The sequence below is a fragment of the Channa argus genome, chromosome 10 (assembly GCF_033026475.1).
Source record: "Channa argus isolate prfri chromosome 10, Channa argus male v1.0, whole genome shotgun sequence".
Taxonomy (NCBI): domain Eukaryota; kingdom Metazoa; phylum Chordata; class Actinopteri; order Anabantiformes; family Channidae; genus Channa; species Channa argus.
Window position 1 is genome coordinate 147186 of NC_090206.1, and position 21335 is coordinate 168520.

The 21335-nt window shown below is 39.7% G+C and overlaps 1 protein-coding gene across 6 annotated transcripts in view; it reads right to left on the reverse strand.

Annotated features, from left to right (window-relative positions):
* The window catches only part of LOC137133889 (storkhead-box protein 2-like), a 61152-nt gene that overhangs the window by 30682 nt on the left and 9135 nt on the right, over window positions 1-21335 (reverse strand). For 2 of the 6 annotated variants that reach the window (XM_067517981.1, XM_067517983.1), the window contains exon 2: window positions 1171-1323. The exons of 1 other annotated variant lie outside the window; for it this stretch is intronic. In XM_067517981.1, coding sequence (XP_067374082.1) covers window positions 1171-1323 — 153 coding nt within the window. Of the gene's footprint in view, window positions 1-1170; window positions 1324-12340; window positions 12421-12905; window positions 13066-21335 lie in introns of those variants that run through there. 3 more of the 6 variants (XM_067517985.1, XM_067517984.1, XM_067517986.1) reach the window with 3 other exon arrangements.

Sequence of the window (21335 nt, forward strand, 5' to 3'; positions counted from 1 at the left end):
TCTTACCCTCTTAGACGGATTAACGGCCTTATATATAATTCTAGGGCGGTTGTACATAAAGATCTATCTGTAATATTTGGGGGAATATCTGGTGAATTCTTCTCTAATAGCTACAATTTTATTCATAAAGAGTCATGAAGTCATTGTTGCTTCTTAGAGTTAAGGGAAATAATTCCATTGTTGATGCCTTGTCTTTTATCTCTTGATTTCTCTTCAACAAGACCATCTTTACTTTTTAATCTTGGAAGAGTAATAGTTTTACCCTTCATCACTACTGTAGCCTTCTATCATGGTTTAATTACTGTATATCAAGAGTAATATAGTCTGTTAAATCATATGGATTTCTACTGCCAGGAGATTATCAATGGGTTTTCTTAAATCACAAACTCACCTTTTGTCACAGAACCTAATCCTTTATCACAGAATGACATCAGACAGAATCAGAAATCAACATCTGAATTTTTTTTTATCAAACTGATTAAAAGGGGGATAACTATAGCTACACTGGATGTTTGTTACACACCGTCATCGTTTCAGTTTATGTATGTGTAAATTCGCATGTCCTGTTGTGTTAGGGTCTAAACAATAGGGGTATTGTTCTATACAAGTAAAATAAGCCATTGTCTTTATCAATGCATATGTCCTCACCCTCTCCCCACTATTGTCTTAAACTTCCATTTTTTTTCCAAATACAGATTAAGAAGTGAGGCAAAAGTACAACAGGACAACAATGGAACTAATCAAAAGGTAAAGTGAACACAACATATGAAAGAGTAAAAATTGCCATGAAATGTTTATGAAGAGTGTATGTTAACTAGTTTTGAGGCACATTATTATTATATTATTGATGTGTCAGCAGCATTTAAACAGTGCGGGTGACTAGGTGCTAGGTGGCTCACTGACAATACTTCTAACAGCAAAAACAAAAGAAACACAAAATAAACTGTAGTTGTGAGGAATACCTATATTTGAATTAGATGTACAATTGATGCAGTGTGCAGGTCTTCATTAAACGTAGGATACAGAAAGCCCATGTTTATATTAAAATGTAAAAATGCAATAAAAACTATAATCACTATAGTATAATCACTTTATTATAAAAAAAAAACTCCTTGAAAATCTACAGGTTGATGGATGGTATTCGCTACTGGTGGTGTGAGCTGATGTTACCTGGAAAACATGTCTGCAGGTGTTCAATTAGGGCCTCCTGAGTGACAGGCTTATGGGCAGAGTTCATTGCAGAGATAGCCAATAGCAATACCTCTCCCAAGGGAATAAACTGCGATTGGCTGATGGGGGACATACTGATGGGTGACACATCACCTGTGAAAAGAACACAGTCACTTTGATTGATAAAATCTGTTACAACTTGAACGTGTAAGACCCTATGAACATTTCATGCAGTTTCATGTCTCTGATATACCTCAAACTGTATAGCTGTCCTGGAAATCTACCCAAGTATCTTTTGTATGTCATTCCATATCCTGCCCTTATCTTATTCCCTGTCTAGAGTTTTTCTACATAGACAATTTCAAGTTGGCGGCTCAAAGTCACCATAAGACAGCAACTATCAGATTTAAAAGAGTTTTCGCCAAGCAGCTGTTTATTTATCCATAGACAGAAGAATTCAGTACTGTAGATTGAAAATGAGAAAGCGACTTTGCCACATCAGCCTGGTTCACGGTTAAAACACACTGCTTTCCTGACGCAACAGTAGGGTATTGCAAGCCTACTAAAGTGAAAAACTTTAAATGCCTACACTTTTAGCTTGAGTTTGAGCAATAGACTTGGTCTGAGGTTCTGTTCAGCAGTTTTTTTCTCCATCCGTCAGGGTGGGTTACCACTGAGATTAGTTTTAGTCAATCCAAAACATGCAAGTTAGATGAAGTGGCAAATCCAATATGGTCAAAGGTGTAAATGTGTTTTTTGTCTGTCATTATGTCAGCAATGTGACTGATAAGATGCACACAGCCATTCACTCAATTTGAGCTAGTAAACCCTCTCCTGCTACATAGGCCCAACATCTGAAGTCAAGTCCAGTGAAAAATGAAGGCACACCACCTGTTCATATCAATTGGTAATACATCATCAGACAATAGAAAATCCACACTACTGAGGTTTTATTAGTTTATTCTCTCTGGTTTGTCAATAGACTAAAAATAATCTCTTCAGAAGACAGTTTTTCCAACTTAGTGTGTAAACCCGAAAACTAGTGATGGGTCAAAGATTAAAAAAGCATTGGTGCGTGTATCTCAAGAACAAAGAGCAAAACCCCATATTAATGTGTATAACTTTGAGAAAAGTCATGTGACTGATACAGCTGTGTTATAAGGAAGTGAAGGGCCAAATTGTATTGTGTTTTGGAAGCGCCACTTTTTACTGTATTCATGCTAAAAGGTGAGGAGACTTTGTTTGGTGCTGTTTTATTAGTTTTTGTTTTATCATTATCCACTGACATTTATGAAATCTTAAAAAAAAATTCTCAACTCTGTAATCCTTTTAATTTTATAATGCAAAATAATATTAATGTTTTCCTTTCCCGTTTCCATTTTTACTCAGTCCATTATGTTCAAATTCCTTTCTGAAAGGCTCTTCAGCACATTTATTTATTTGTTGTTGTTTTTTTTACATGAGTTAACAGACATTTTATTGGCAGATAAAATGTCAGCTCCACTCCACAGTTTCACTTCATCAAGGCACCTCTACAAACTTGCTTTAAACATTTTCTGTTCTAATGCCTCATCTGTACCCATGTAAGAGTTTTTCCAAAGCAGGAGAACCAGTACAAAGAAATCGCCTTGGGCCCAACATGCTACAAAAGCTTCTCTTTCTTAATAAACGTGTGTAAACCCTGCCTTTTCCCCCTAACATAAGTACACGAGAACTCCCACTTTCACAAGCATATTATTTTAGTTATAGTCAAGCTATTTGGAATATATACACTTCTCTTTTATTTAGTTAGCAATGTTTTATCAACTGTTTATGTGAACAGGAGCATTCATCCAGATGTCAGAAGGGATGAACCTAGTTCATCTTCCACATGCTTTATCCACGTTGCCTGCAATGTTTTTTTGTAATCCAGCAGATGTCGCTAATACACCAACACAGTGTCGCGATACACCAACACAGTGTCAACACTATTTCAGCACAAATAGGAAATTGTGCTGTACACTGCATGAACCATCATCCACCCATCAATACTGAAAACACTGGCTTGGCACTGTGTGTAAGGGAAGAAAGAAACAATGTAGAAAAGCTGTTATAACCGTGACTAAAGAGATGGCAGCAGAGGTATATCCACACAAAGTGTGATATGCTTTTTTTTCTTGCTTTCCGACAGTGTATACTGCCTGATGCCATAAAGAGTATAATGTTTATTTTTTATTTGTTGGCTGTCCTACTTGTCAGTCCTCAAGGTGTATCCAGTAAGAGAACAATTTTGCAATTTTGTGTTGACAGAAGTAATTGCAAAAATGAAAGGAAACAGCTGGTGATGAAAATGTTTTGTCATGAAACTGCATTTTTTTTTTATTTTCTGAGCTAAAGTACCACCTAAGGGCTTTTTCACACCCACCTTCTTTAGCTATACTTTCAGATTTTTCAGTTTGGTTTGACTGATGTTTAAGATTGCTCGTCACAGCTGTCACATTATCCATTTTGGACATTACAGACATTGTACAGCTTTGTTCATGATTATTGCACAGTTATTAATTGGGTGTTTTTCACCTGCCATACATCTTGCTTATACCTATTTAAATTTTTTTACCTTACAAATTACAATTGTATAACTTTCGTTTTTATTACGAGCATAATAATGATGAAATAGCTTACACACTAGCTGACTTTTCCTGCAGCCTGGCTTGGAGCCACAGCTGGGGCAGGAGGTTGAGTAATACCAACTACAGACAGAGTGATTCAGAAGCCTTACAGACTTTTAGCTGGGTATAAGGCATAACAGCTGAGTTTTATGCACTTCTCAGCTATCTATCAGCAGCCCCTCTTCTCCAGTTGCCTGATTTGGGATGTATACTTTGCAAAGTAACCAAGTTTTGTCTTTTAGTATGTAAAGACAGTCATCCACGGACCACAGGGTCATTGGTTCGATCCCCGGCCCGGGCTATATGTCGAAGTGTCTCTGGGCAAGACACTGAACCCCTAACAGCTCATTCCCCTCCCCAGCTATGCAGTGCCAGTCCAAGCCCGGTAGAAATTGGGGAGGGTTGCGTCAGGAAGGGCATCCGGCGTTAAAAAAAAACTGTGCCAAATCAACATGCGGACAATGATCCGCTGTGGCGACCATGAACTCACGGGATAAGCCGAAAGGATAAAAAAATAATAATAAAAAAAATAAAAAATTTCACATATTGTGACAGCATTAATTTAGATTTTGCCATGGAATTTTATTTTAAGTATTAATAGTTAAAATTTAAATGTGTCTGAAATTAAAGGGTTTCACAGCCTGAACTTAGTGGCTGTCTCTCGTGTGGACGTAGATTTAAAAATGATATGGCAGCGTCCGGTTAATGATCTCTCTTCCATTTAGAGTTTCACTTTGGTTGCTGAAAAATCACTTATACATGTAGATTAATGTGATTTCTCTACTACTGACTTATTTTTTTAAGCCTGGTGCACAGATCTTAACAGTGTGTTGTCAGAAAATGCTGCTTTTTGATTTCTACCAGCCAGTTTGTGTTGGGTACATTTTATGTCAGACTTTGGGCAGACTTCATCCTAAAGGGAAGATGGCATCACCCCATTAAATCTCTCCCTTATTCGGCCTTTCGCTCAGCTGCACAATCTTGTCTGCAGCCTTTTTTGTTATGCACATTCTTGTTGAAGAAAGCCAATAGGAAACTTTACCATATATATGGCAGAGAAGTCAAGTGTTCTCCATGAAAAATCGAGTTTCCCTGACCCTTAATGTTAATTGTTTATTTACATGGTAAACACAGCTTCCCTGACTTCTATGGTCATGGAAGTCTTTTGAGCACCTTATCTCGTCCCACCTCAAGGGCATAACAGAAGACCTTCTGGACCCCCTGAAGTGTGCCTACAATGCCAACAGATCTGTAAACGCTGTAAACATGGCCTTTTACTTCATCCTCCACCATTTGGACTCCCCAGGAACCTACGCCAGGATACTGTTTGTGACCTTTAATACAATTGTTCCAGCACTGCTCCAAGACAAGCTATCCCAGCTGAACGTAGCTGACACCATGGATTACTGACTTCCTAACAGACAGACGGCAGTTTGTGAGGCTGGGGAATACATCTCTGACTCAATGACCATCAGCACTGGATGCAGTGCTTTGTTCTTTCTCCTGTTATTCTCCCTGTATACAAACAGCTGCACATCTGGTCACCAGTATTTCAAACTTCTGAAGTTCGCAGATGACACCACCCTCATCGGCCTCATCTCGGATGGAGACGAGTTGGCCCACAGGAGTGAGATGGACTGTCTGCTGTCGTGATGCAGCATGAACAGCCTCGAGATCAACACTCTCAAGATAGTGGAGATGATAGTGGATTTCAGGAAAGGCCCAGCCTCCCTCCTCCCTGTCGTCCGTTGTCAAGTCCTTCCACTTCCCGAGCACCACGATCACCCAAGAACTCAAGTGGGAGCAGAATATCAGCTCCCTCAACAAGAAGACAGCAGAGGCTGTACTTCTTGTGGCAGCTGAAGAAGTTTTACCTCCATGTGATGATGTTGGTGAATGTCTACACTGCCATCATCTAATCCATTCTCAGATCCTCCATCACAGTCTGGTTTGCTGCAGCCATGGCCAGGGACAATGCCAAGCTGTTGCACATCATCCACTCAACTGAGAAGTTTATCAGCAGGGCAGCCAGGATTGCAGCCGACCCCTTTCATCCAGGACACAATCTGTTTCAGCCCCTACCCTCTGACGAGATGCTCCAGTCCATCAAGACCAGGACTTTAGGTCACAAGAACAGTTTCTTCCCTACTGCAGTCAACCTGCTGCACAGTGCCCAAATCCACCCACATCTTAACTCCCCACATCAGAAATTTCTCCTGCATATGAAGAATGGGATGCCATACCACTGTTACGAGTACGGGTAAGAGTTGTCTCCACATTCTCAGTAAGAAGTCAAACACCTTCCCAGTTGGTGTTGTCACCGATCCTATTCGTCATTTTCATGGAAAGAATTTTAAAGGCAAAGCCAGGGGGAAAAAGATTGTCTGGTTTGAGGACCTCAGAAGTAATTATCTGCTTTTTGCCGATAATGCGGTTCTGTTGGTTTCATCAGACCGTGACCTTTAACGTCACCCAACCACTGATTTAGCTACATGGCAGAGTAGCTAGACGAGAAGAGAAGCCTCTCCTCAGTGCAAAAACATGAAAGCCTGCTTGGTGCTTGCAACAAAGCACCCGAAGGACTCTTAGACTTTGAGGATGGCATTATGAAACCAAGATTGACCCGTCTTTCCTCAATTCTAAACATTATGTCTAGAGTAAATCATGCATTTCTCATCACCTGTCCAATTCCAAAAGTAAAGCTTTGTGGTGGTGGCATCATGCTGTGGGGGCAGCAAGGACTGGGAGACTGGTCAGGTTCGAGGAAAAGCTGGATGGAGTAAAGTACAGAGATATCCTCAATGAAAGCCTTTCCACAGTGCCAAGGACCTCAGACTCGGCCAAAGGTTTACCTACCAACATGACAACAATCATAAGCACACAGTCAAGACGACACAGGAGTGGCTTAAGGACAACCCTGTGAATGTCCTATAGTGGCCCAGCAAAACCTCTAACTCGTTAGTTTCTTTACCGAGTAAATATGGACCCTGTCAGGGCCTGGTGCTGTCCAGCTATTCATACTTAAGAACCTCTCTTGGATGTCTGTCATTGTGATGGGTACTAGATCTTGTTCAGGAAAGTCTGCTCTCAAGTTGACCAGCCAGTCTGCATTGTTGTGATGTGATACCTCCTTCTCCCATATGCTTTTCCAGTATTCTTTAGTCTCCAGCTTTGGTGGGTCTGCTCTCTGCCACTGGGAGTACACCTTGGATGGCTCAGTAGAGAGTATATGGAAATTTGCCTTTGTTTTCTATGAGCAAATATACAAACACTAAAAAGATAAAATCAATGTAACCATGTCCTCTGAACCCTAACTCTAGATACATAAGATGTAAACACAGTTTGCTAATATGTATAGCTAATATTGAGAAAATATCTTTGACTATCTCTTCCAAGAAGTGAAGGGGAGCAGGGAGGGTGATTATTTCTAATCAGAAAAAGTTAAGTAATTGGCTGCATTCAAAGGAAATTTAGTGATCTAGCCACAGTTGTGGTCTTGAAGGAAAAAAATCCACAGTCCACCCTTTCTGCGTCCCAAGTCCCGAGTGAAAATGCGTAAAAGACAGAGAGCCTAAAAAACAATTTAGAGTACTACAAAACTTTCGGTTTCTCTGTGCTAAACTATTGTAATGGAAGCACCAACCCACGGCACAATGGGAAACTCCAAAGAGTTCTTTGCAGATCTAAAAAAGACATGATAGACATCAAGATATCAATTGGATCCATTTCCAAACAAATGCAGTTTCCATAGTTTAAACAACTGTACATAAATTAAAGTTAATGGGAATTGTCACTTTCCAAGATTGATACCCAAACTACGACAGTCAGCTGAGACCACAGTGGTTTATATATGCTAAGTAACAACCCTGGAACCATAATGGCACAGTGTGTACATGCTCGTCTTCAGTTGTGTAAATTTTTCAATGTATTCCTTGATTTGTTGAGCTTTGTGTACATCTTATTCTTTTTATAAATGGAGTGGCTCCTTTTGTCAGATGAGTGTAGAAAAATAATTCTGCAAACACTCTTTCTGCATCCTTCACAACTCAGCACTAGAGGTAAAAAGAGAAATATCACCTCCGTTGTAACAGTGGATACAAAAACCATTTTGGGCCACTTACTGTATTAGTCTGTCAGAGTGATGGTATAAATGGCAGTCCCATATTACATACAAGGTCCCTTTCTGTGTGCAAGTTGCCACCGTTTCCCATGCTCCAACGGGAAGTTCCACCAGCATAGTGGTGCAGGTGCAACCTTTGTTGTCTTGTCATAAACCCAAAGCTCGAAACTAAAGGTGTCCCATTGTCGGGGGGCAGTAAAAATAGCACCTGGGGGCCGGGAACAATTTTTGGGACAACAGAAAATTACATCACAATTTGTGCATCTTATTGTAAAATGTGAAATAGAGCATGCAAATATAAATATTTGTCTTCTCATTTCAAGGGTATTATATCTTCAAACCACTACTATGATTAGCAAATAAGATCAACGGCTTTCAACTAGTCTTTTCAGGGGTCGCCACAAAGGAATGTGTTCCACACATTGATTTAGCATGAGTTTTTACGCCAGATGCCCTTGCTGCCACAACCCTACCATTTTATCTGAGCTCGGGACCAGCACCAAGGTTGCTCTTGGCGGATGGGTGGGTCCACACCTGCTGGGATTCAAAGCTGTGTGTGTCCCAGTAATGAGCCAACAGCTCAACCTAATGTGCCACCAGTTCTGATAGACATTGATACAACAGCCTGCACACTCCAAACCAGATAGGACCTTGTAGCTATAAGCAGAGTCCCCATAAGCAGCAGAAAGAGAGGCAGACAGTGACTAATTTAATGGTCATTCTTAAACGTCTCCCAGTTTCCATTTAATTAAAAGTGTTATTATTGAGTCTATGTGGTGATATTGCTGTTATATGATATGGATGACTAAACTTCCACTGAGATGCTTATCAGGCTTAAACTAAGTCGGTCTAATAGAACAGTCATGAAGTAAATCCTCCTTCATGAATGACTCAGTTTTGAAAGCTGTGTTTTATATTGCTGTTGTCATTACGCCAGTGTTCACTAATGATAAAAAAAAAAAAAAACAATAGAAAATATTGCTACCACATGGGACCACAATCCAGTGTCTTCATGTGCCAGACCTAAGTCTGGATATAAAATATAAATGCATGTGCTTCTGTCAGGAAGGGCATCTGAGGGCATCAACCATGCGATCATGACTTTCATACTGAATCTGACTACCATACCGGATCGATCACCCCCAAAGTTAACAAATGGAAGCACCGGTGGAAATTCGGCTACTGTTTGTCAAAGAAGGAGATGAGGAAGGCATGTTAATAGGCAAAGAGAAAAAATAAAAGCCAAGAGTGTAGGACTGACAGAAAGGATTTTGAAAGTTGGGATTGTAACAGGAAAGGCTAGAGAGTTGGGTGACATAATGCAGAGAAGGAAGGTAGATATACTGTGTCCAAGAGTCCAGGTGGAAAGGTAGCAAGGCTCAAAGATCAGGAGCAGGGTTCAAGTTATTTTACCATGGTGTGGATGGGAAGAGAAATGGAGTAGGAGTTACCCTGAAAAATTAGTTTGTGAGGAATGTTCTAGAGGTGAATAGAGTATCAGACAGGTTGATGAGTCTGAAGCTGGAAATTGAAGGTGTGATGTTCAATGTTGTTAGTAGTGAGTTAGAAGAGGAGGTGAAATTCTGGAATGAGTTAGATGAAGTGATGCAGAACATCCCAAGAGGTGAGAGTGGTGATTGGTGGAGATTTTAATGGACATGTTTGTGAATGGAACAGAGGTAATGAGAATGTGATGCGCAGGTTTGGTCTTCAGGACAGGAATGCAGAAGGACAGATTGTTGTAGACGTTCCTAAAAGGATGGAAATGAATATAGCAAATACTTTCTAATAAGTACAGAAGTAGAAGTGCTCAGTGGACTACACATTCTGTTGATGTTGTAATCTGAAAGAGATCAGTGTTGCAAATGTTCCAAAGTATTGTTAGGGGAAAGTGTAGTCAGACAACACAGGATGGTAGTGTGTAAAATGGCCGGTGGTGAGGAAGATGAAAAGGACTAAAGCAGAGAAGAGGACAAAATAGTGGAAGTTGAAAAAAAAAAGACTATTTTGTATTTTTCAGGAAGGAGTTGAGACAGGTTTAGGGTGGTCAGGAGGTGCTTTCAGATGACTGGACAACTACAGCTAATGTGATCAGGGAGACGGTTAGGAGAGTACTCAGTGTGTCATTGGGAAAGAGAACTGCTACTTAAGAAACCCTGTCTTGAACCAGGTGTTTTAGCCAATTATAAATCAAAATCCAATCTCCCCTTTAATTCAAAAATCCTTGAAAAAGTAGTTGCAAAGCAATTATGTGACCACATATACAGGAATAATTTGTTTGAAGACTTTCAGTCAGGATTTACAGCTCATCATACAGAAGCAGCACTGGTAAAACTCACCAACAATCTTCTCTTGGCTTCAGATAATGGGCTCGTCTCTATACTTGTTCTTTTGGATCTTAGAGATGCATTCAAAACCATTGATAACAACATTGTATTAAAGAGACTGGAACATAAAATTGTGAGGAACTGAGATACGATGGTTTAAATCTTATCTATCATATATATTCCACTTTGTTCATGTTAATGAGGAATCTTCCACACATACAAAAATAAGGCATGGCGTTCCACAAGGCTCTGTGTTAGGACCAATACTTTTTACTTTATATCCTTTATGTCTCCTTTAGGCAACATTATTAGAAAACACTTTCCATTGCTATTCTGATGATATCCAGCTATATCTATTTATGCAAACAGATGAAAAAAAAATAATCCAGCTTCAAGCATGCCAACAAAACATAAAGGCCTGGATGTTCCACAATTTCCTACTTATAAATGGAGACAAAGCTGAAGTCATAGTATTTGGGCATTAAAATCTCAAAAATATCCTATCCAACCATATTGTTACTCTAGATGGCATAACTCTGGCCTCCAGTATTACTACAGGAGTTATTTTTGGCCAGGATTTGTCCTTTACCTCACATACAAAACAAATCTCAACCTTCGTTGAGAACAACCTTCTTTCACCTACAGAACATTGCCAGAATTTGGAGTATCCTGTCTCAAAGTGATGTTTAAAAACTAGTCCATGTAGTCCATTCCCTACTTTTGGAATGTCACAGTAACTCCCTCAAAGACTTACAATTAATTCAACATGCTGCAGCAAGAGTGCTGACTGGAATTAGTAAGAGAGATCATATTTCGCCTTCACTAGCTTGTCTACATAAGTTTCCCATAAAATCTAGAATAGAATTAAAAATTCTGTGTCCTACATATAAAGCTCTAAATGGTCAAGCTTACCTAAAATACCTCATAGTGCCATATCATCCCAATAAACTTCAATCTCAGAAAGCAGGACTACTTGCTCCTTTCCTCCTCTTATACCTCTCTCCTCTAGCCCTACATTTATTTGTCACCCCTGTATTACATTTACTTTGTGTCATCTCTCTTTTCTTTACTCTCTCCACTTTCCACTAACCGCAACCAGTCAAGGTGGATGGCCACCCACCCTGAGCCTGGTTCTGCTGGAGATTTTTTCTGTTAAAGGGAATTTTTCCTCTCCACTGTTGCCTAAAGCTTGCTCAAGGGGGATTTGTTAGGATTTCTCCGTATATCTTTATAGTCTTTACTTTATTATGAAAAGTGCCTTGGAAAGACTTTTGTCATTATTTCATATATTGCTAAATAACTAGTTAATGATTGTTAATTTGTCCGACAATCAGTTAAGAAAATTGTTTTAAATTTGCAACTCTTTGTTCTACCCATACTGATTAGATCTGGTACAGCCAACCCAAACTGATACAGACCTGGCCCAACTCACCAAGACAGGAACAGATGTGCTCCAGTCTAGCCAGACTGGTGCAGACCTAGTCCTATTGACCCAAACATTTACTAACATACACACCAACACTACATGTGTTTTTATCCACTATTGAACATTGCATAGGCCACTGTATCACAGACTATTGCTTGTGTGCTATACATTTCGTGAAAAGAGAATGTTACATGGGAGAACATTTTCAGGATATTATAAAACTGTTCTTACACGGAAACAAAGTGTCTCTTTTTCATATTAAAATAAGCAGTAGATAAGTGATTAAATATTAAAAAATAAAAGTAAAAAGCAAAAAAGGGCCAATGAGAATCAGGATCACTTTTTGTAGTACATCTACTGGTGTTATTTTCATCGGCTGTAACTACTACTCCGTCTTACTGATAAAGCCATACTTTTTCGCTGTAGTTGTGGTTTAACAAATTTTTAAATCATGCCTTTCCTCTTACCTACTACTGGTTGATTCATAGTCTTCATGGTGAGGTAATGAATAGACTGACTCAAGTCACAGCTAACCAACATTCAGACAGGGCATACACATAGTATCAGTATACCATGAAAGCATCAACACTTATTGGTTTTCATATTCTGAATTAGCATTTCTGTTAAGTCCTGGCAATAAATCACTGACCTGAAGGTAAGGGGAAGAGACATTTTTCAGCAGCAGCAGCCTTTAGCTTACAGCCCTGCTCACTCCATTACAACTATACACTGAGAAAGAGAAAAAGAGTGGGGGTTTTACAGTGGAAGTACCAGACAGAGCTGTTCAGGAAAGAAAGACGAGAGATAGGAAAGTGCTTGTATTCTGTGGACTGTGTTGCAGAGAACAGGAGTAAACGCGGTCCAGCTGTTTAAAGCACAGTGGTGAGAGACAAAAAAAGAGAGAATGATAAAATCATTGATCACCCATGTATCTCTTACTGCAGTGGTAGTAAACAATCAGCCAGCCTCCTTTGTCCACAGCACTAAACCACACCCCCTCCTTTTGTCATACAATCCCTCCCACCTTCGCTTATCTTTCATTTTTCTCTTAATCCAATCCCTCTATCTTGCTGTCTATAAAACTTATTTCTCTGCTGTAGTATGTATAGATCATATATCCAACATTTGTCCCTTAGTAGAGCTAATGCTAACTAGCTGTTACTGCTAAGAGGCTAGCTAATGAAACACAGATAGGCAGATTTATGGTTTCATACCTTGGTTGATACTAATGCAATCCTTTAGGAAAAATCCAGTTAAGAGCCATTCAGTGTAGCTTCTAATGGCAGTGCTGCTCTCATGCTAGTTCATCATTCTATCTGGCGCTCTCTCTCTCTCACACACAGATACAAAATGCCCCTCCCCCCCACAGAGCCCACTGTTTTCTCACTGAAACACAAACGAGCATTCAGTCAAAGGATACCCACAATCCCTTGCACCACACAAAGACAAGGGGGTGTGACCAATCACATACTGCCTCACACTCCACTGTTTTTTTAATACCTCCCTCACTGTGTAATGCCAACAACATAAAAGTTAGTGGGTGGGCTGCTGAAATGGTTGCCATGACAATGTATCCCCAGTTGCTCTTTGTTGCTATCACTTGCACATCCCCCCCACACACATGTACAAATGTACACATTCTACACAATCAGCTTCCTGTCTCTGTGTGTGTCTGCACAAGCTCTCTTAGCCAGTGTTGTAGTACTGCGGCTGTCTTCTGGTGTGACCCAGTTAAAACACTAAGGCTGGATGTGGGACACACACACACACACACACACACACACACAGCTGATAGAACATTCCAGAAGTATGAAGGGGTTGTTTATCTAAATATAACAGTAACGTTACTGTAAAGAAACTGAAATAGTTATTATAACAAAATAATCTTCACTGTACAGTTACGCAATAATTTTATTATTGTTATTGTATGCAGTATTTATTCTACAGGTACTATAATTAGAAAGTTCTGTAATACAGTTATAACTATAAAGATAAAGCTTTACTGTATGTTTCCTAGCAACAAGAAAGCACTTCTCTGTGACATTTAGAATTAAAATTTTCAATCTCTGTGTTAGTTGATTCCTGCAGCTTTTCCCCAAAATGAACCTGTATTCCAGCAAAAATATATTAATTTTACAGATATTTGTTTCTGTTATTTAGCGTTACCTCAATGATATTACTGAATTTTAGTTTGGGTTTGACAAAATAAAAGTCAGAATAATGCAATTCAGTTCATCATCACAAACTACATCTACAACAATACGCATATAGTTAAATCCACACTGCTTAAAAACATGTTAAACAATACCTAAACATCATTACGTTCACAAATGAAGATTTAGTGCAGGACTGTTAGATTAAACTAGTTTATTTTTATATAAAGGTCACATGTCAAAGTGTCACTGATCCCCAACTTAGTTTCTCTCGGTGAGTGTTGGCAAGCTGCATAGCAGCTACCCTCTATGTGTGATTGTGAATGGGTAAATAAGAATAAGAATTGCAAATAGGTAGAAAAGCGCTATATAAGTGCAGACCGTTTACTATACATTTTTTCTATATACACTCCTTGGCTAAGTTGTTACTTCTGATGATTAAAGAGCATTTGTATTAGCTGAATGTATATTGGTATAGTGATAGGTTTAGGGTTAAGGTTGGAATGGAATGCATACTTATCCCTACACCCAATATATTAACGTTGCACAGTCAGCACAGTTCTTTCATCATCAGAAGTAACAAAAATGTTAACGGAGTGTATACAAAAAATAAAATGTACTGAAAATTATATTAGTGTAAAAGTTTGCACCACCTTAATAAATTAATAAAAAAAAAATATCATTAATTTCTGATGAAGAACCATTTGTCATAGTTTTGCTCAGAATAGAGATGAAGTAAATTATTTTGTTTTTGTGTTACTTAAATTGGAAGATTGGTGGCTCAATGGATGGAGTACTAGGTTGGGATCCAGAATGCCCTGGGATCGAATTCCCTCCCTACCAGGTGTAGCCCAGCCGTCAAGGGGTACATTGGTGGGGCTCCCTACGTTTGATTAGATTAGTCTTAAATAATATGAGCTTTAACCTATTCTTTTGTCTCAGTATGTTTTTCTGATCTGTTTCGCAAGTCTGCTAGACATCTCTTGTGTGCGTTTCATAGAGATTTGTGAAGGGTTCTGAGAGATCTAGCTTGAAAGGTTTTGGTACATGAGGATGTTGCATAATCTCTGACAACTAATAGGACCACTTGTTCCCATCTCTTCCATCTTAGATCAAACCAAATTTACCATGGAATAAAAGCTTAGCTGTAAGCTAGTGCTCCTGCTAGTGCTCCTGCTATGAGGGACACATACACAACTGTGGGGGCGACTGTGGCACATGAAGGTAGAGCGGTTGTCCACCAATCTCAGCAAGTCACTGAACCCCAACTTAGTTGCTCCCAATGAGTGTTGGCCAGCTGCATAGCGGCTCCCCCATCGGTGTATTAGTATGAGTGTGTGTGTGTGTGATTGTGAGTGTGAATGGGTGAATAAGAAGCAGTGTAAAGCGCTTTGAGTGCCAATAGGTAGAAAAGCTCTATATAAGTGCAAACCATTTACCATTTACACACACTTGAACAACTTCTTCAATTTTTTTTACAGATACACTGTGAAAAGACAAGCGTTGCTTGCAGCAAAGGAGGCAAGAAAGGAAAAGAAGTTTGGGAAAGTACACAATAGCAAAAAGGCATAAGATAACTTGCCGGCATAAAGATGAAAGAGTGTATCAGAGTTTCCATGGGAAAATAAATACACTTGTCCCTTTTACCTCTATCCATCCATGGTCATTCTTTTAAGATTCCATTCAAAGAAATAAACTATTAATCCTCAGGAATAATAGCCTCTGTTTGACAGTGGAAAAAGGAAATGATGGAAGGTGTGTAAAAGAGAAGCAACATTTGGACAGGATAGAGAATTAATCCAAAATTAAGCAAGTGATGCCTCTGCTTCTGCCTGTTCTGCTGCTCCATCTGTTTGGGTCTCTCTGGGTGCTGATTTCCTGTCTGCCCTCACTATAGTGCTCACAGTGTTGTTGTAAGAGATAATGGAAGAGAGGAAAAGGGGGGGTGGATTCAAACAAAATATATGGGATATACAGCTGAGGGCTCTTAAATGTATCAGTTTTTGTCATAAAGTTCCAGTATGCCTGCATGTGTCAGCTTATTGTTTTGTTAATAGGAGCAAAGTTGATGAGTCAGTCAGTCAACATGGGGTTCTTTCTCCATGTCTACACCAGATTTGTAGCATAAGCAGTGTGTTTGATCACACTTTAGGGTGTGTTCATCAGTAGCAGAGGCCAGAATTATCAATGGTAACCTGAGAAAGCCTTTTAACGCTCACAAAAGAATTATGTCTGAGAGAAGCCGTCCTATAAAAAGAGGAATTAATCAAAACCAGCCCAAAAGTAAAAATGTATTATGCTGTACTGTTTGTCTGTAATGTCGTAATGAGGTAGTACCAAAGAGACAATGCAGATGCAGAAAGCTGGAGAAAAAGGGAACTACCAGGACAAAAATAGAATGATGGGATCATAGCAATTAACAAATCTGTGTTGCATAATGTTGCTAAGATTGGATAAATTTATAGATGTGCAGGTTTCAGCTCTATGCCCCGAGCTAAACATATCTGCAATCCTGGTTCATTATGGTAACTGACAAAGATCACATGGTGGAAGTGCATATTTGTAGTGTCAAAGTGTAAAGTAAGCATTAACTTATGTAGGGGGGAATAAAACAGTATGAAAACGTTTGCCTACAGAGAAGACCCAGTAAGGACAGAGGCATAACTGAAGGCCTCCCCTGGATCTGAGGAGGGGGGTATTAGTAGTCATGTCCACCAAAAGAAGTACTAGTAATACTTTGGTTCAGCTGTTGGGGAAGCCTGCAGCCAGAGGCTTGAGAGATTTTGGAAAGACTCCACATAACTTAGCAATGGTATGACCAAGACATACTTGACAGAAAAGAAGTATAGGTAAATGGTCTGCACTTATATAGCGCTTGTCTACCTATTGGCACTCAAAGCGCTTTACACTGCTTCTTATTTACCCATTCACACTCACAATCACACACACACTCATACACCAATGGGGGAGCTGCTATGCAGCTGGCCAACACTCACCGGGAGCAACTAAGTTGGGGTTCAGTGTCTTGCTCAAGGACACTTCGACATGTGACTGGAGGAGCCAGGGATTGAACCAACAACTGTAAGATTGGTGGACAACCGCTCTACCTTCCTGCGCCAGTCGCCACAGGAAACGAGGATGGGCTGGGAGGCTGCTCTGATTCATTTTGCCTATTAAACAGGCCAAAAGAAGTACTAGAAGAGGAGGAGATCCTCACCAGCTGAAGAAACTGGAACTCCCTATCCTAGGTCCCTAAAGAGAGCTGCAGAGAAAGTGAGAGAAAGTGCAGAACCTTGCAAAACCTGCAAAGTGCCCCCTATTACCAAAGAGGGCCTAGAAGCTCACTGACAATGGGGAGCTGCTACTGACCAAATTCGACTAGATCCACCAGAGCACCAGTAGCAGCGTGACTGGAGGGATAACCTTGGCAAGACGTTGGGCAACTCCACTCCTCAACCAACCCCACAAAAACAGAAAAGTTTTGATTTACAGACAACTTGAGACCCCCTATATTAGGAATACTGAACCAGGGTCAGAACCAAAGGGAGAACGGTGAGCACCAGAAGCAGAAGACGTACCTACACTGGTACGTCAGCCAAAAAATATTTTTTATATAATGGGTACGAAGGAATCGGAGAACCATTTACCTTGATGTTATGCCCAAATTTCACTACCAGTCCTACATCCACTTTGTCTGTTGCTGTCATTGAAGCAACTTTTAATATTCCCCTCCTCCTCAGCTCAGAATGGAATTAAATTTCTTTGTGTCTGAGTGCAAAATCTGAATCATCCTCTTGCTACTGTGCCTGACAATTTTTCTAGGGAAAACACTGAGAAGAGACCTAGGAGGACGACATTTTGGTCTGGGAAGAGACACAGGCAAAGCCACTAAGAGCCGACACATACCAAGAGGCAAGAAAGTGGAAGTAGCAATACTACAATCAACCGCAGGCATCTGAAAGGTTGGCTAAAGATCCCACTCAGGGCCCAGAAAAGGCAAAAGAAAAAAGAGGTGTATATGTGCTGGCAATTGACCTGATGGAGACTGATATACCACTGAACTGGCGCGCACAGATGGAGGACCGAGTGGACCGAGATGGACTGCATACATATGGTGACTACTGAAATATAGCCAATATGCCTCCATAGTTCAGGATATTAATCTGCTGATGGCTTCAGACATGCTTATGTAGAATTTACCTTCTGCTGAAAAGAATAAAAACAATAGCAGCTATGATTGTCCAAGATGCAGCTGAACCAGAGCTGGAATCAAGTGACAAAGATTATGTCTCTACATACATTTGAGAGAGGGGGAAGTGTCTTTAGATCACACCTACACAAAAAGTTATTCTTACAGTGTTGGAAGATCTAAGGGGACAAGCCAATATGACCAGATACCTCCAGCCACCCACAAATGAAGAAGTGGAAGCCATGTCTAACTTAAGGCTGAGCAGTGAGGAGGACAGGGGCAGACAAACCAGAGTATACAAATAATTGATGATAACCTCAATAATCTTGGGAAGTCAGCTAAAAGTTACCCCTATGATACTTGGAAGGAGGTTAAAGGAAGAGTCCCTCGGAGGAGAACAAAAAGCTTTGGATGGAAAAGGTAATGTAGATTCAGGTCCCAGAGGAAAAAACGGCTGTTTAGTTCTATAAAATAATGACCATAGAAGAAGGAGATGATGACGATGCTAAAGCTCAGAGGCTGAGAGTGCTTGTCCACATATACATTTTGAACACACGTTGCAATGAAATTCTTCCTCTGCATTTAACCTATACCCCTGAGGGGAGCAGCGGGCAGCCATGGGGGGCGCCCAGGAGCTAGCGCTGGTGGCTAGGCTGGGAGTTGACTTCTGCATCCCATCCTGCTGCTCTACCCATTGAAGTACCCTGACAAACTGCTGCTACACATGGCAACAAGGGCAACTGTGTCTCAGCACTGCTATTTCTCTACTTTAGACTGTTTCACATATGAACTCTGGACAATATCAGAAGAAATCAGCCCGGACATTGTCTAGAGCTCCATTTTAGACATAACACACAACAGCAGAGCATCAGAAGCATCTTCACGGGAGAAACTCTACTAGATTTCAGTGCATGATCAGTAAGCACACAAGGTACAACATGAAAAAAAACTATGCTATGGGAAACAGTGTTTTGTTTACAGAACATCTGAGTTTTGAACAGTAATCCTCTACCATGTAGGCTCCTGTTCCTGAAAGTTCCTCTCTGTGCTCTCTGAACTTGCCTTATATGGACACAAACACGAGACTATAAGTATTGCTCAGCACTAGGCATTTTGTGTAAGGTGTTAAGGCCTACAACATGGATACACTGCTCTAAATGTTCAGCACAAAAAACAAACAGCCTCTTTTAAGTAATCTACCTCATTACACACACACATGAACAAAGTTATGTCATCAGAACCAGTCCAGTTAATTCTGTAAATGCTGTAGGTGGAAAAGTAGTTAGTAGAGCATAATTCATTCAAGACAGTTCAGTGAGAGAAAGAGCTCCTGCAAGAGAGACTTGAGAAATAAAAAGTATTTTTTTTAAAAAGTACATATGCAGAATGAAAATTACTTTACTTTGTTTTAATGTACTTTATGCATAAAATGAATTCAACCAAACAAGCAAAATACATGCACACACATATTCAGCAATGTTGACCATTTAGAGTACCCTAGCATCTCCCTGGTTCCTTCAACTTCAGTTTCCACCCTAAATATAGTCGCTGCCCACGCTGACAAGAGCTCAGTGTAAACTCACTAAATATGTGTTTTTAATAGTCTTTATTTTCTTTTTTTTGCACTCTCTCTGCACTCTCAACCATCCGAAATGAGCGCCGTGCAGACAGCACGGAAAACATCATCAGGAGCAGTCTCCCTTCTATCAAGGACATTTACCATAGTGTCTGCAGTAAGCAAGCAAGCAGCATTATTGAGTACCACAGTCATCTAGCACACAGACAATTCCGCCTGCTACCATTGAATAGGAGCCTGGCTGCACGCACTAAAAGACTGAATGACAGTTTTTAACACAAAGCTCAGCATATATCAGAAAATTATTCATATACTTTTCATTCAAACACACACTTTATATTTTGATAATGCTTGGTTCTTTCTTGTCTATATACATTTCAGTTCACTGAGTGTGCATATGATTCATAAACCAGTCAAGTAAAGTAAAAAAGTATCTCAAAAAAAGAAAATTAAATTAAAAATCTCAATATTGCTTAAAAAACCTGCAATTTCATTATTTTACTACACATTTCACTCCTATTGGATTGCATTAGATTGTACAGGTGTACCCAATTAAGTGGCAAGCATGCAACAGATAAGCCATGACATTAACACCACCTGGTGGTTTTAATATAGAAATATTTTGTGTATTTTACTACCTCTGCATACAGTTTGCATTTCACTGCCTATGGGGCTTTGTAGCTGCAGGCTAACCTTTGTCTGTCATGACAATATTAAGACCACCACTATTAATTTTAATATTAATATTAATATTTTTAAATATAAAAAAAAACATTCTTCAGGGCCCTATTTGGAGACACTTGTAAAGATGTTTTGAGATATTGTGCCTGTGTGAAAAAACAATGTTATTATGCTGCTGTCATTAAAGCTCAAGCTAACAACTGGACTACATCTCAACACCTTAGAAATTAAAGACTAAATCAAGTCATCTTCATGCAAGATTTGACTGTGAAAAGTTTCAACAGTAACTATGGAATCTCTATAGCTTAAGTTAGAATAGTTGATCATTGTTTCATCCTGCTATTCTTCAGCCATATTTTAAAGTCAACAGTTGGGTTGGGTTTTGCTGTGGTAAATTCTGTTCTGTCCACATATGGCTTTGAATTTCAAATTCAATAGATTAAAAAGGACACAAATCAAAGAGTCAAGATAAACAGAAAAGGACTAAGGTAAGAGAGAGGTAGAGGGGGTAAGACACTACATGTCTGCAGCTGGCACGCAAACAAACATCCGCATGCTGTAGCATGGTATGCTTTACTGTGTAATGGCTTGTGCTTGGTTTACAAATAGCTTTTCACAAGTATTCATTTCAGTTTTAGCTTTAGTCTTGGGACCGAAATGTAAATGAGTTTCTTTTCAAAGTTTTAGTCATTTGACGTTTCTTAATTTAAGTCTAGTTGTAGTCAAGCAAAAACATAATATATTCCAGACTATTTTTATTCTGTGATAGTTTAGGCTCGTTTTTCTTCCTCTTCCCATTAAAAAAATAAAATAAAATACTCATTATTGGAAATGAGCTTTGTCCTTACATCTGGGTCCTCCACCACAGGATTGGTAGCTTGATGGTCCTGCACAGTATCATGACTATCTAAAGTAGCAATCATTTGGACAAACATGTTTGTGCAATCTGCTGGACCCACTCTTCCAGTTTGGGGGTAACAGGCCTGAGTGTTTAAATTACCACAGGGACCTCTGGTGCCTTCATCATCCACATCTTTTTTAATAT